The 12,075-nt window shown below is 66.7% G+C and overlaps 3 protein-coding genes across 9 annotated transcripts in view; 2 read left to right on the top strand and 1 right to left on the bottom strand.

Moving 5' to 3' along the window:
- ZFPM1 (zinc finger protein, FOG family member 1) overlaps positions 1-4,126 on the top strand; it is a 33,072-nt gene extending 28,946 nt beyond the window's left edge. The window contains 7 exon segments of the mRNA XM_052795264.1: positions 379-591; positions 724-948; positions 1,250-1,345; positions 1,498-1,647; positions 1,833-3,739; positions 3,741-3,899; positions 3,901-4,126. Coding sequence (XP_052651224.1) covers positions 379-591; positions 724-948; positions 1,250-1,345; positions 1,498-1,647; positions 1,833-3,739; positions 3,741-3,899; positions 3,901-4,080 — 2,930 coding nt within the window. The 3' untranslated portion in view covers positions 4,081-4,126.
- A 1,473-nt stretch (positions 4,127-5,599) lies between these two features.
- Positions 5,600-7,974, bottom strand: CIDEC (cell death inducing DFFA like effector c). Its single transcript, XM_052795305.1, has 6 exons — positions 7,713-7,974; positions 7,040-7,112; positions 6,732-6,873; positions 6,477-6,626; positions 6,120-6,304; positions 5,600-5,989 (listed from the first exon to the last, which is right to left on the bottom strand). Exons 2-6 carry the CDS (start codon positions 7,087-7,089, stop codon positions 5,803-5,805), a joined length of 714 nt encoding a protein of 237 aa, XP_052651265.1. The 5' UTR covers positions 7,090-7,112; positions 7,713-7,974; the 3' UTR covers positions 5,600-5,802.
- A 1,797-nt stretch (positions 7,975-9,771) lies between these two features.
- Positions 9,772-12,075, top strand: part of ZC3H18 (zinc finger CCCH-type containing 18) — a 51,184-nt gene continuing 48,880 nt past the window's right edge. For 3 of the 7 annotated variants that reach the window (XM_052795272.1, XM_052795268.1, XM_052795271.1), the window contains exons 1-2: positions 9,773-9,966; positions 10,643-10,722. The gene's annotated coding sequence lies outside the window, so the exon portion shown is untranslated. Of the gene's footprint in view, positions 9,967-10,642; positions 10,723-12,075 lie in introns of all 7 variants that reach the window. The other 4 variants (XM_052795269.1, XM_052795266.1, XM_052795265.1 and 1 more) reach the window with 2 other exon arrangements.

Genomic DNA, 12,075 nt, shown 5'->3' with positions numbered 1-12,075 from the left:
CGCGGGTGCGAGGCTCGGCGCGTTACGGCGTATATGGGTGCAAGACTCCGTGCGAGCGTTACTGCAAGCATGGGTGCGAGCATTACTGCAAGCATGGGTGCGAGCGTTGGAGCAGAAGCCTCCTGGCAGGCAGGGCTGTGCCAGGCAGCGCTCCGGCACGGGCAGACACCGCCATCTCCAGGCAGGCTGGGTGCTCAGCCATGGCCAGGAGCAAACCCTGGGTGCTGCCAGGGGAGAAGGGGGACAAGGGCAGAAGGGGGGGGGGGGGACAGCGGGACCCAAAGCCAAGCTGGCAGCAGCACGATGGGGGTCCAGGGTGGTGGTGGTGGGGGGGTCACGGCTGACCGCTGTCCCCCCCCCCCTCCCCGCCACCTCCAGATGAAGCCCTGTGGTGCCGGACGACGCGTGCCCTGCGGGAGGACGAGGCCGTGTGTGCCTTCGTGGTGGCAGAGCCGCCGGCCATCCCCAACCACCACGCGGTGAAAGCGGAGCCCGGCGAGTCGCCGTACCCGGCCGCGCTGCACTCGGATATTCAGCTGCTGCCGCAGCAAGCCGGCATGGCCGCCATCCTGGCCACCGCCGTGGTGAACAGTGAGTCCTCGGGGACGGAGAGCGTGGGGAAGGGGGGGGGACACACACACGCGGTGCAGCCCGCGGGGCCGGGACCGTGCCGGGGGTCCCCAGCCCGTCACGCAAGCGACGTATGTCCCTTCCTCTCCGCAGAGGACGTCTTTCCGTGCAAGGACTGCGGGATCTGGTACCGGAGCGAGCGCAACCTGCAAGCCCACCTGATGTACTACTGTGCCAGCCGGCAGAGCGCCGGCTCGCCCGCCCTGGAGGAGAAGCCCAAGGAGACCTACCCCAACGAGCGCGTCTGCCCCTTCCCCCAGTGCAAGAAGAGCTGCCCCAGCGCCAGCTCCTTGGAGATCCACATGCGGAGCCACAGCGGTACGGCACGGCACGCTGCCGCAGCCCGGGGACACGTGCGAGGACCCCAGGAGCCGGCTGGGTGGAGGGGCAATGGGGCTGCAGCACGGTGACCAGTTAGATGAGGTTCTCCCCCAGTTGGGTTACTGGTTTGGGGCCGCTCGCTTGCAGGTCTTCCCCCATCTCAGCCCTGTAAAGATGGGAGGGGGCATCCTGCTTCCCGCAGCCGGCACCCTCCTGGCCAGCACGGCCCCGTGGGGTGTCCCCGCGGTCCCCGTCCCCCTTCCCTTAGCACTGAGGCGTCCGTCCGTCCGTCCTGCAGGAGAGCGGCCATTCGTCTGCCTGATCTGCCTGTCCGCCTTCACCACGAAAGCCAACTGCGAGCGTCACCTGAAGGTACACACGGACACCCTGAACGGTGAGTCAGCCCTGCCCGGCGTCCCCGCGGGGACAGCCCCGTCCCATTCCCCTCCAGCACAGCCTGAGGACGGGGACCCCCTCCCCGCGGGTCTCCCCCCGCCCCGCCGGCTGCCGTCCCGCCCGCTCAGCCCCGTGCCGCCTTCCCCGCAGGCGTCTGCCACAGCTGCGGCTTCATCTCCACCACGAGGGACATCCTCTACAGCCACTTGGTCACCAACCACATGATATGCCAGCCAGGCTCCAAGGGAGAGGTCTTCTCGCCGGGACCAGCCCTGCCCGCCGCCAAACCCCTCGCCCCCGGTGGGTACCGTGGGGCCACGGCCGCGCTGGGACGCGCGCCGCCGCCCCACGCGGAGCCTGGCGTCCGCCACCGAGGGCTACGGCCCCAAAACGGCTCGAGGAGGGAGGAGGGAGGCGGGGGACGGGGCGAGCATCCCTGCGCCGGGGATGTCGGGGTGACGCCGGTGCCTCTCTCCCCTCGGCAGGGCTGAGCCAGACGAACAACGTGCCCCTGCGGAAGTGCAGCCTGCCGGCGTTCCTGCCCGAGGCGTTGCCGGCACTGCCGCAGCACGTGGTGCTGCACGGTCCCCTGCCCGCCCCGCCGCCCGGTTCCGACGCCGTGCCCCCCCCGGCACAGCCCGCCTCACCCCCCGACGCCAGGGCCGGCAAGCTGTCGCCACCAGCCCCGCCGCAGAACGGGGAAGGGCCGTCGTCATCCTCTTCCTCCTCCTCCTCTTCCTCCTCTTCTTCCTCCTCCTCCGGCGAAGCTGTCCGTGTCAAGGAGGAGCCCGCCGGCAGCCCGGTGAGCGAGGTGGAGGCACCGAAAAGCGGCGGCCCCGGGGAGGGGGGCGGCAGCCCCGACGCCTCCTCCCGGACCTCGTCCCCCCGCAGCCTGCCCTCGGCCAAGGTCAAGTCGGAGCTCGCCAGCCCCACGCCGGGCTCCAGCCCGGTGCCCAGCGAGCCGGGGACGGGCACGGCCGGCGGCACCGTCTTCCTACCCCAGTACGTGTTCAGCCACGAAGCCGCGGTGGTGCCGCAGGCGTCGGAGATCCTGGCGAAGATGTCGGAGCTGGTGCACAGCCGGCTGAAGCAGGGCCACGGCGGCACGGTGCCGCCCACCGTCTACACCGGCACGCCGGTGCCCAAGGGTGCCACGTGCTTCGAGTGCGAGATCACCTTCAACAACATCAACAACTACTACGTGCACAAACGCCTCTACTGCTCCAGCCGGCACCTCGCCGAGGACAGCCCCCCCGGGGCGCGCAAGCTCAAAGCCCCCCCCGGGGCACCCAAGGGTCCTCCCGCCCCAGGGACGCTGCTGTCCCCCCCGGCGGGTGACGGGCAGGGGACGCCGGCGGGGGACGGGGACGCCGGCCGGGATGCCACGCCGCCGGCCGGCGCGCCGGAGGCGAAGGCAGAAGAGGGGAGCGGCAAAGCGGGGTCCCCCGAGGCGGAGGGGGGGTCGGGGCGGTGCAGCGAGGACAGCCAGAGCCCCGGCAGCTCGGCGGGGGACGAGGGGGACGAGGACCCCAGCAAGACGCTGTGCGAGGCGTGCAACATCCGCTTCAGCCGCCACGAGACCTACGTGGTCCACAAGCGTTTCTACTGCGCCTCCCGCCACGACCCCCCCCTCCGCCGCCCCAACGCCCCCAAAGTCCCCTTCCCGCCCCAACCCCTCCGCACCCGCAAACGCCGCAAGCTCTACGAGATCCACGGGGCCGCTCACCGCCCCGCCGAACCCCCGCCGGCGCCCGACCCGTCGCCGGCCCCCGACCCGCCGGGGGCTGCCCCCTCGCCCCGCTCCAGCCCAGATGCCGACGACGGTCCCATCGACCTGAGCAAGAAGCCGCGGCGGCAGGGCGAACCGGCACCGGCACCGCTGCCGCCCTTGGCCGACTACCACGAATGCACCGCTTGCCGCATCAGCTTCCACAGCCTCGACACCTACCTGGCCCACAAGAAGTACCGGTGCCCGGCCACCCCGCTGCAGCCCCGCACCCTCGAGCACCTCCAGAAGATGAAGGGGGCCGTGCCAGCCCCCCTCAAGGGCCGACGCAGCCCCGGCAGCCCCGGCGAGGGGGACCCCGAAGGCGTGCGGGCGAGGGCGGCTCCGGCGGCGGGGAGCCCCGGCATCCCTTACCCCGGCGCGTCCGGGGCGGACTCGCTGCAGCGTCACCCCAAGGGTCCCCTGCCGCCCCTGGGGGCGAAGGGACCCCTCTCCGCCTGTCCCTACTGTCCCCTCAACGGGGCCGTCAAGGGCGACCTCCTCGAGCACTTCCGTAACGCCCACGGGCTTTTCGTGGCCAAGCCGGCGGTGACCGGGCAGGGGGTCCCCGACGCCCCGGTGCCTGGTGCCGGCAGGACGCCCGAGCCCCCGCTGCCCGCGGCGTCGCCCCCCCCGCCCGCCAGCCCCCCGTCTCCGCCGGGACAGCTTCAACAGCAAGGAGGGTCGGGATGGCAGCGGCAGCCCCCGGCCCCCCGCCTCGCCCCGGCCCCCCGCTTCACCCGGAGCCCCCGAGGGACTGCGGGAAGCCGCACGCAAGCCCCCCACCCCCCCCCGCCTACACGGACAGGGGGGTGCAGACCCCCCCGGCCAAGGCTGTGCCCGGCCCCGTGCCCAACGGCAACCACAGGTACTGTCGCCTCTGCAACATCAAGTTCAGCAGCCTCTCCACCTTCATCGCCCACAAGAAGTATTATTGTTCCTCCCACGCTGCTGAGCACGTCAAGTAAAGCCCCCCCCCCCCAATGCCCCCCCCCACCGCTCAGGGCTAGGGGGGCTGCAGAGGCTGGGGGACCCAGAACCGATGGCCAGCACAACCCCCTTGCAGGGGTCGGGGTGATGGAGGACCCCCCCGGGGTGGCTTCAGCATCCGGAGGTCCCTCCAGTACCCCCAAACTTCGCCCCAGGTTGGGGGTCCCGTCCGTCCCGGGCCAAGGACGCTGCGGGGTGGGCTGGGGGGGGAGCGTGGTGCTGGCGGGGGGGCCGGCCCCCCCCAGGTCCATGGTGCATGGAAAGCCCCTACCTCTGCCCCTGCCGCAGCCAGGGCCGATGCCGCAGGGAAACTGAGGCAGGGGGAAGGTGCATGGCTCTGCCCCCCAGGTAGACACTACAGGGATGGGGAGGGGGCACAGCACAGCTGGGCTTGGCCCCAGGCACCCTAGGAAGTGTGTGGGTGCCCCCCCCACCGCAGACCGGACCCTGCAAGGAGACAGCACTGAAGAAGGCGAGGACGAAACTACCCTGGGAACCGTGTGTATAAGCGTGTACAGAAATAAATAATGTCTAATAAAGCCAGGCTGCCGCCTGCGTGCGGGTGGGGGGGTGCTGCGGGAGCTGGCGGGGCCACCGTCACCCCGTGGGGTCAGGGGTATCGGGCTGGGGACGGGGGGTATGTATAGCCCCGGGGTGGCAGGGGCAGCCTGCGATAGCGGGGCAGAGCATGGCATCCCCCAGCACCCGCCTCACCCCAGGTGTCACACATTTGGCTCGTTAATTATCTGGCTAATGAAGCCTCCACAGCCACAGGTGGGCTGTGCTGCCCTGAGTCTGGCTCCGGGCTCTGCCACAGTAGCTGTTCCCGTGCTGGAGCCCCAGACCCCTGCGGTGGGGTCCCCAGGTGAGCGGGGCTGCAAGTGCATCACCGGGGGGGGGAATCCCCCTAAGCATGGATTCTCACCTGCCCACAGCTCGCCCCAGTGCTTCCCAGTACCACGCAGGTGGGCAGTGTGGGTCATTCCCCTCCGTCCCAGCTTGCCCACCCTGGCTGGCAGGGCTTGCGCTTGAAGGACCCGGTCTGGGCTCCCCATCTCCCATGGGGGGGACAGTCCCCCCCAGTGCCAGGTCAGTATAACCCAGTGTCACCCCAGGCTCTGGGTTGTTTCCCAGTCTGGTAGCCCTGGAGCTGTGGGGAGGTTGCTGTCCCGCAGCGTTGTGCAAGGCTGGGGTTGCAGCAGCTCCCCCCTGCATGGGGCTGCCAAGGTGGGGGGGGTCAGGGACCCCAGGGGCTAAAACACCCCCCCCCCAAGGCTCCGTGCCAGCCCTGCTCTGGGTGCCAATGGTGCAGCAGGGGTCCCGAGGAGGACGAAGGCAGCAGCTCCCTTGGGGAAGGCTTGCGACAGGTCCCCTCCTTGCACGCTCTTGCACCACTGCCCAGCACAGCCCCAGAGTGCCAAGTAGAGCAAGTGGTTGAACCTTCTCCCTCACCCCACCCCAGCAAAGATGAGATGAAATGCAGCTGAAGGCAGCAGAGCTTTACTTAAATAAATATATTTACAGAGCAGCAGATATTACAGAGAAGAGCTGGCCGCGCTTAGCCAGCAGGGTGCAAGGAGAGGCTGTGCCAGGCACCGTGGCAGCCTCTCCCCTGGCATTGACCTAGCGGGGTGCTGGGACCCCCAGGGATCGGGTGGGAGTGATGGGGGGGGGGGACGACAGGACAGGGCACCCAACCCTCACTGCAGCGTCTTCCTGCGGGGCAGGGGTGGGAGGCTGCAGGGCAGGGGGCTTCGCAGCGCTGGGCTGCTCTCCGTCTCCTTCGGTTCTTCCGTGGCATCCAGGAGCTGCTGCATGTAGCAAGAGGTGCCAAGCAGGACGTGGCCGGTGGCCTGCATGGTGAAGAGCGTCCAGCGCAGCGCTTCCCTGGGCAGGGAAGAAGCAGATGAGCATCCCTTCTTGCACCCCACTGAGGGTATGGACGGCGGGGCTGGTCCCCCACTGCAGCATCCCCGCTCCCGGAGCCATCTCCAGGCCCCCCCACCCCAGCACTCACTTCATCAGCCGCTTGGCCCCGTAGCAGCGCAGGTCGTAGGACATGCTGTAGGTGCCGTAGAGCGTGGCTTTGACATTGAGGCAGCCCAGGTCCCGCGGGCTCGTCTTGTAGAGGTCGAAGGTGACGCAGGCGACGTCGATCCTCCGAGGGGGCTTGCGGGACAGGCCCAGCTGGTAGCCAGGCGTCTAGGGGAGAGCGGGACCAGGGTTACCCAGTAGCACCCCCCCCACCCTCCCAGTCCCACCTCACCCAGCATCCCAGGTACCTCCCAGCAAGCATCACATCATCTCCCCACCGATCCCAGCGTGGGCTGCAGATGGGACGAACCAGGGTCCTGCCCCCCAGGGATGCACTCACCTTGGAGGGAGCCCAAGTCTGCCCCTTGCTCAGGGCCATCAGCACCGTCCCCTCCTCCAGCGTCCGGAAGAAAGCCTCCGTCTCCACCGCGGTGCCATCCTCATCCAGCACCAGCGAGACGGGACCCGGGGCGAGCAGGGCGCTCTGAGCCTGCGAGGGTGCTGGGGGTGAGCGGGGCTGGGGGACAGCCAGCCCACCACCCACCTAGGTGGACGGACAGTCCCCAGGCAGACAGACAGACAGCCTCCGGCTCACCTGGCGCAGCAGCTCGGCGAGGCTCTGTGCCATGATGCCCTTGCGCAGGCTGCGGTCCCAGTTGCAGACGCGGTAGGGTCGGGGTCGCGGGGCCGGGCTCGACAGTAGCTGCTGGGTCATGGAGGCGCTTGCCGAGACACATCTGGGGAAGGATGGAGGGATTGGGGTATCCTGAGACCCACCGCCAGCCCCAGGCAGTGCCAGCCCCCCCCAAATCTCAGTGGGGAGCAGCACATCCACTCCGGGAGCCAAAGCAGGGAGGGTTCCGATGTCCCCCACCCCGGGGACGATGGCTCCCCAGCGCTTACTTGGAGACGGGGGCAGCCAGGCGCAGGCTCAGGGACTTAGCATAATCCATCTTTGCAAGGAGCACAGTCCAGCCTGCCGGGAAAGAAGGATTCAGCCCTGGGCAGGGGTGGTCTCATCCAGCTCCTCTCCACTCCAGGTGACCCCTTCCCACCAGCACCTCCCAGGCTCGACTCCGGCACAGCGGTGAGCCAGCACCCCGGCACGGCTGCCTTTACGCAAGGGCTGCGCCTGCCCTTTGGCCGGGACCAGGATGGCAGCAGCCGCCCGGGCAGAGTCTGCCTGCCAGCGCGGCTCTTGCGCAAAGCGGCACGTGGGGCCCTGAGTCAGCGCTGGAGCAAAGGCGAGATACAGGCTGCACCCTCACCCCGGCCCCTCGGGGTTAGGTGGGGTGGGGGGGGGCAAGAAAAGCTTTGGGGAATTAGGGGCACCCATGGTGGCAATGCCAACCCTGTTGCTGTAGGGATATCTTCAGCTAGGAACCTACTGGGGGGGGTCCTGTGGACCATCCCCATCCCCATCCCCATCCCCATCCCCATCCCCATCCCCATCCCCATCCCCATCCCCATCCCCATCCCCATCCCCATCCCCATCCCCATCCCCATCCCCATCCCCATCCCCATCCCCATCCCCATCCCCATCCCCATCCCCATCCCCATCCCCATCCCCACTCACCTCCAGCACACACCAGCACCTCTCCACTGGATCGTTCCTACCAGCCCTCCCTCACCTTATATACCTGTCATCCAAAGACTCCGCCCACCCAGCCCCACCCCTCCTGCCTGAGCCAATCACCTCCTGGCCTGCTGGAACAAGGGGTGGGGCCAATGCAGGGGGGCGGGGCCAGCCTGGCACTGCTGCAGCGGGTGATGAAGGAGCATCCCTGGGGCTGACCCGAAGGAGCGTCTTCCAGCCCAGACCCACCAGCATCCCATGGGCTGCCCACGCACTGCTTCTCCAGGCTGGCCCCAGCAAGCTCCCTCCCAGTGCCCCCAGTAAGCTCCCTCCCAGTGCCCCCAGCAAGCTCCCTCCCAGTGCCCCCCAGCAAGCTCCCTCCCAATGCCCCCCAGTAAGCCTGCTCCCAGTGCCCTCAGCAAGCTTCCTCCTAGTGCCCCCCAGTAAGCCCACTCCCAGTGCCCCCAGCAAGCTCCCTCCCAGTGCCCCCCAGTAAGCTCCCTCCTGGGCATTTTGCATCTCTGGGACATTTCCCCTGCACCTCCCGGGGCTGAATTTGGCCCCGGGTTGGGGAGCTGGGAAGGGCGAGGGGGGGGAGCTGGGAAGGGCGAGGGGGGGAGCTGGGAAGGGCGATGGGCCCACGGGGCCGTTGCGACAGTCAGGGCAAGGGGTACGGCGTTCGGTGCCCTGGGCTTGCCAAAGCGCGGTTGGAGCCCGGCCGGCCGGAGGGGAAGGAGCGGCCGTGGCTCCCGGGCGAGCTGCAGCAGAAGGGGCTGCCATGGGGCACCTGGGGGGGACCGGTGACCCGCAACCTTGGGGCTCGGGCAAAGGCAGCCAGGCCACACAGCGTGCTGAGCAGGCCTGGGCTTTGGGGCCGCATCCTGGGCTGCGGGCATCGGGATCCTGGAAAACCGGCAGCCCTGGGGTAGATCGGGTGGAAGACCAGGAGAGCGGGCATGGCTAAAGCCCCGCGGGCACGCACCCAGCGTGGGCACAAAACCCCGCAGGGAGGGAGAAGTCCAGGCAGCTTGGAGCACTGACGAGGGGAGCTCATTAGTGCTCTGGTTAATGAGGAGGGCCGGGGCGCTGAGCAGGCTGGCAGGGACCCGCAACCACGCTCCGGCTGCTGGCGTTTGCTCCCATTGGCATCGGGGATAGCCGGGGCAGCGCCCGCGGCACCATCCAGGCTGGGTTGGGGATGTGGAAGCGGGGTATGGGGCTGCACCCCGCGGCCATGAGCCATCGCCTCCGGCATGTTCGTGTGCACGCGTGAGTGTGCATGGGTGCGGCATACTTCTGCGTGCACATATATATTCCTCCGTGTGTGCAGGCGTAGCTCTACGTGTGTGTGTCTGTCTCCGTGCATGTCCCTATCCAGAAGTACAGTTGCATGTACCTGCACCTCTGTGTGTGCCTATGGACGTACATTTATGCGTACAACTGCGCGTGTTCATACATTTCAGCACGTGCATATGCATGGAGGCACGTGTTAACACGAGTGCATGCACGCGTGCCCACCTCCACGGTGCACAGGCACGGCTAGCTGCGTGTTCACACGCGCGGCTCCGTGAGCATGCCCGCACGTAGGCGTAGCTCCGCGTGTGGGCACGCGTGTCTGTACCCGGAGTCACACGTACATGCGTGCACCCCTCTGCGTGCACGTATGCATACCTCCACGTGCATGCATTCGTGCACCTCCCCGTGCACGCCTATCCCCCTGCACACGCACGTTCTACCCCTGCGTGTGCATGCAGCTGCACTCGCTCCAGGTGTGCATTCTCCCACGGGCACGCGCGCATCCAGGTACATACAGCTCGCCGCGCTTGCACGCCTATCCCCGCGTGACACGGGCGGGCGTGTGCAGCTGCACGCTCGTGTGCAACTGCACGCGCGTGTGCACGCCCCTCCCCGCCGTCCCGCGCGTCCCCTTTAAGGCGCGGCCGGGGCGGCGGCGCACGCGCGGGAAGGGGCGGGGCCAAAGGAAGGAGGACGCCCCGCCCCTCCCGTCCCTTCCCCTCCCCTCCCTTCCCCCCCCTTCCAGGCGCGAGGCCCGTCGCGCCTGGATGACGTCACGCCATGGCCGCCCTGCGCCGCCGCGAGTAGAGGCCCCGTCCCGTCCCGCGCCGCAGCTTCGCCGCACCCCCCCTCCCCTTCCCCTTCCCTCCTACCGTTCCGTGTCTTCCCCCCCTCCCCGGTCCGTCCCACCCGCCTCCCCGGTCCGGCTCGGCCCGGTCCGGTGCGCCCGCCCGTTCAGGTGAGCTGCTGCCCCCACGGCCGCTCTCGGCGGGCGCCGGCTGCGGCCTAGCGCCGGGGACGGGGCGGGGGGGGGAGGCGGGCCCAGGCAGCGGCGCCGGCGGCGGAACCGGGAGGGGGGCAGCCCCGGTGGGGGATGCTAGGGAAAGGGGGGTACCCCCGCCCCCCCCCCCCCCACGGGGGGTGGGCAGCCCACAGTGGGGATGGTGGGAAGGGAGGGGCGGTTCTGGCTGGGAATGGGGGGGGGGGGTGGGAAGGGGGATCTGGGGAGGGAAGCGCCAGTTGGAGGCGAGGGGAGGGTGGCAGCCCCGGTTTGGAGGTGGGGGGGAGTTGTGCAGGGCAGCCCCGGGGGGTGTTGGGATGGGGAGGGGGAGTACTTGGGGTGGGGAGGCCTTAGTTTGTGGGGGGATTTGGGGAGGGCCGCTCCATTTGGTGAGGGGATTTGGGGGTGTAGCCTTACTTTGGGGGGGATGTTGAGGGGGGGGGGCAGCCCCAGCTAGATGGGGGGATGCTGGGGAAGGGAAAGGGGGAGCCTTAATTTTGGGTGGGTGTTATGGAAGGGGGTAGTCTCAACTGGGGGTGCTGGGAGGGGGGAGCTTGCGTTCTGGAGGGCAGCACGGGGGGTGGTCGGACCCCAGGGCTGCAGGCAGGTCTGACTGTCCTTCCTCCCTGGGCAGGTGGGAACAGGGAGAGCTCCAGTAGCTTTGGCCCGGGGGGCACAGCAGAAGGACCTCAGCCTGGCAGGAGGCCCTGTGAGGTAAGGGGAGGCATGGGGGGAGCTGGGAGCTGGGGGCTGGGGTGGGGAGAAGGGCTGGGAACCTGTAGAGGCACCAGCTGCACGTGGGGGTCTGTTCTGCGATGGGCAAGTGGGTACAGCGCACGTGGGGGTCTGTTCTGCGATGGGCAAGTGGGTACAGCACCCATGGGGGTCTGTTCTGTGATGGGCAAGTGGGTACAGCACCTGTGTAACACTGGTTTGTGTTGTCCGCCCAGCGCAGCAGGAGCCATGAGGCACACGCTGCTCAGAGCTGCCGTTGTCTTTGCAAATGCTGCAACACATAGCTGCTGCAGGTGGTTTAAATTCCCTCTGTGAGCCCTCTCAGCAGGGTTGTCTTTTCTCAGAGGTGTCCTTTCAGCATCCATGCCAATAATATTTTCTTTTACTGCTGTCCGTAGCTCAGCTCTTCTGAAACAACTGTTAACGGTGCTGCTTTGGCTGTAGCAAGAGCAGCACCTCCAAGGTGTGAATTCTTTCTCCTGGCCTTCCTAAGGTTTGCCTAGGTTAAGGAAAAGGGTCGCAGTCTAATCAAGGCAACTCTTTGCAGGACTTCTGATCCAGTGTTCTGAGCGAAGTTAGACTCTTGAGTGTAATTATTCACAAATCCTACAAAATACAGGAACAATTGTACTTGTTTTCTGTGTTGGGAGCGAGGCGCTGATAATTCAAAATTAGCATTTGCCAGCAGAGAGCTGCAGGAAGAGCCGTGTGTGCTCCAGCAATAGGAAAATCAGTTACACTGTGAAACAAACTCCAGCTGCCTACAGCACCGTTCCTCTTCAGGTTTCGGTCCCAAAGTCTGCCTGACAGAAAGCAGTGGTTAACATTCTGAAGCGGGGCTCTCTGAGCTCTTTTTTAACAATCAGCTCGCTGAAAATGGCTGTCACCAAGCAGTTCTCTTTAATTAATACCGAAAGGCAGCTCTATTTTCTGCGTTAAAAGCTTTCTTGACAGCTGCTAGGTAATTGAAGTTTCCTATGCATCTTCAAAGTCAGTGCTTCTCTAAGGATGGCAGATAAGTGTCTATTTTGGTTAATTAAGCATGTTAACGACCATAGTTTCATTCAAAGCAAAGGACTGGGTGCTTTGCTTTTGTTCTACATGTCTTTCGCGTGATGCTCCTTTCCTGGATCACGAGGCATTTTATTTCCTTTTCCTCCTGTTGTTGCTACTCTTCCATATTTTTTCCCCATTGTGGTTCCTGCCCTTCGTTTCTGTTTTGCTTCTGTTTTCCTGTTCTTTGTTCCCTAAACCTTTTTGTGCTGTGTTTCTCTTCTTACCTGTCCTGTCAGCACTATTTCCCATTCATTCTTCTCAACGCACTCATCGTTC

The sequence above is a fragment of the Harpia harpyja genome, chromosome 9 (genome assembly GCF_026419915.1).
Source record: "Harpia harpyja isolate bHarHar1 chromosome 9, bHarHar1 primary haplotype, whole genome shotgun sequence".
Lineage (NCBI taxonomy): Eukaryota > Metazoa > Chordata > Aves > Accipitriformes > Accipitridae > Harpia > Harpia harpyja.
This window is presented reverse-complemented; position numbering and strand designations above follow the sequence as displayed.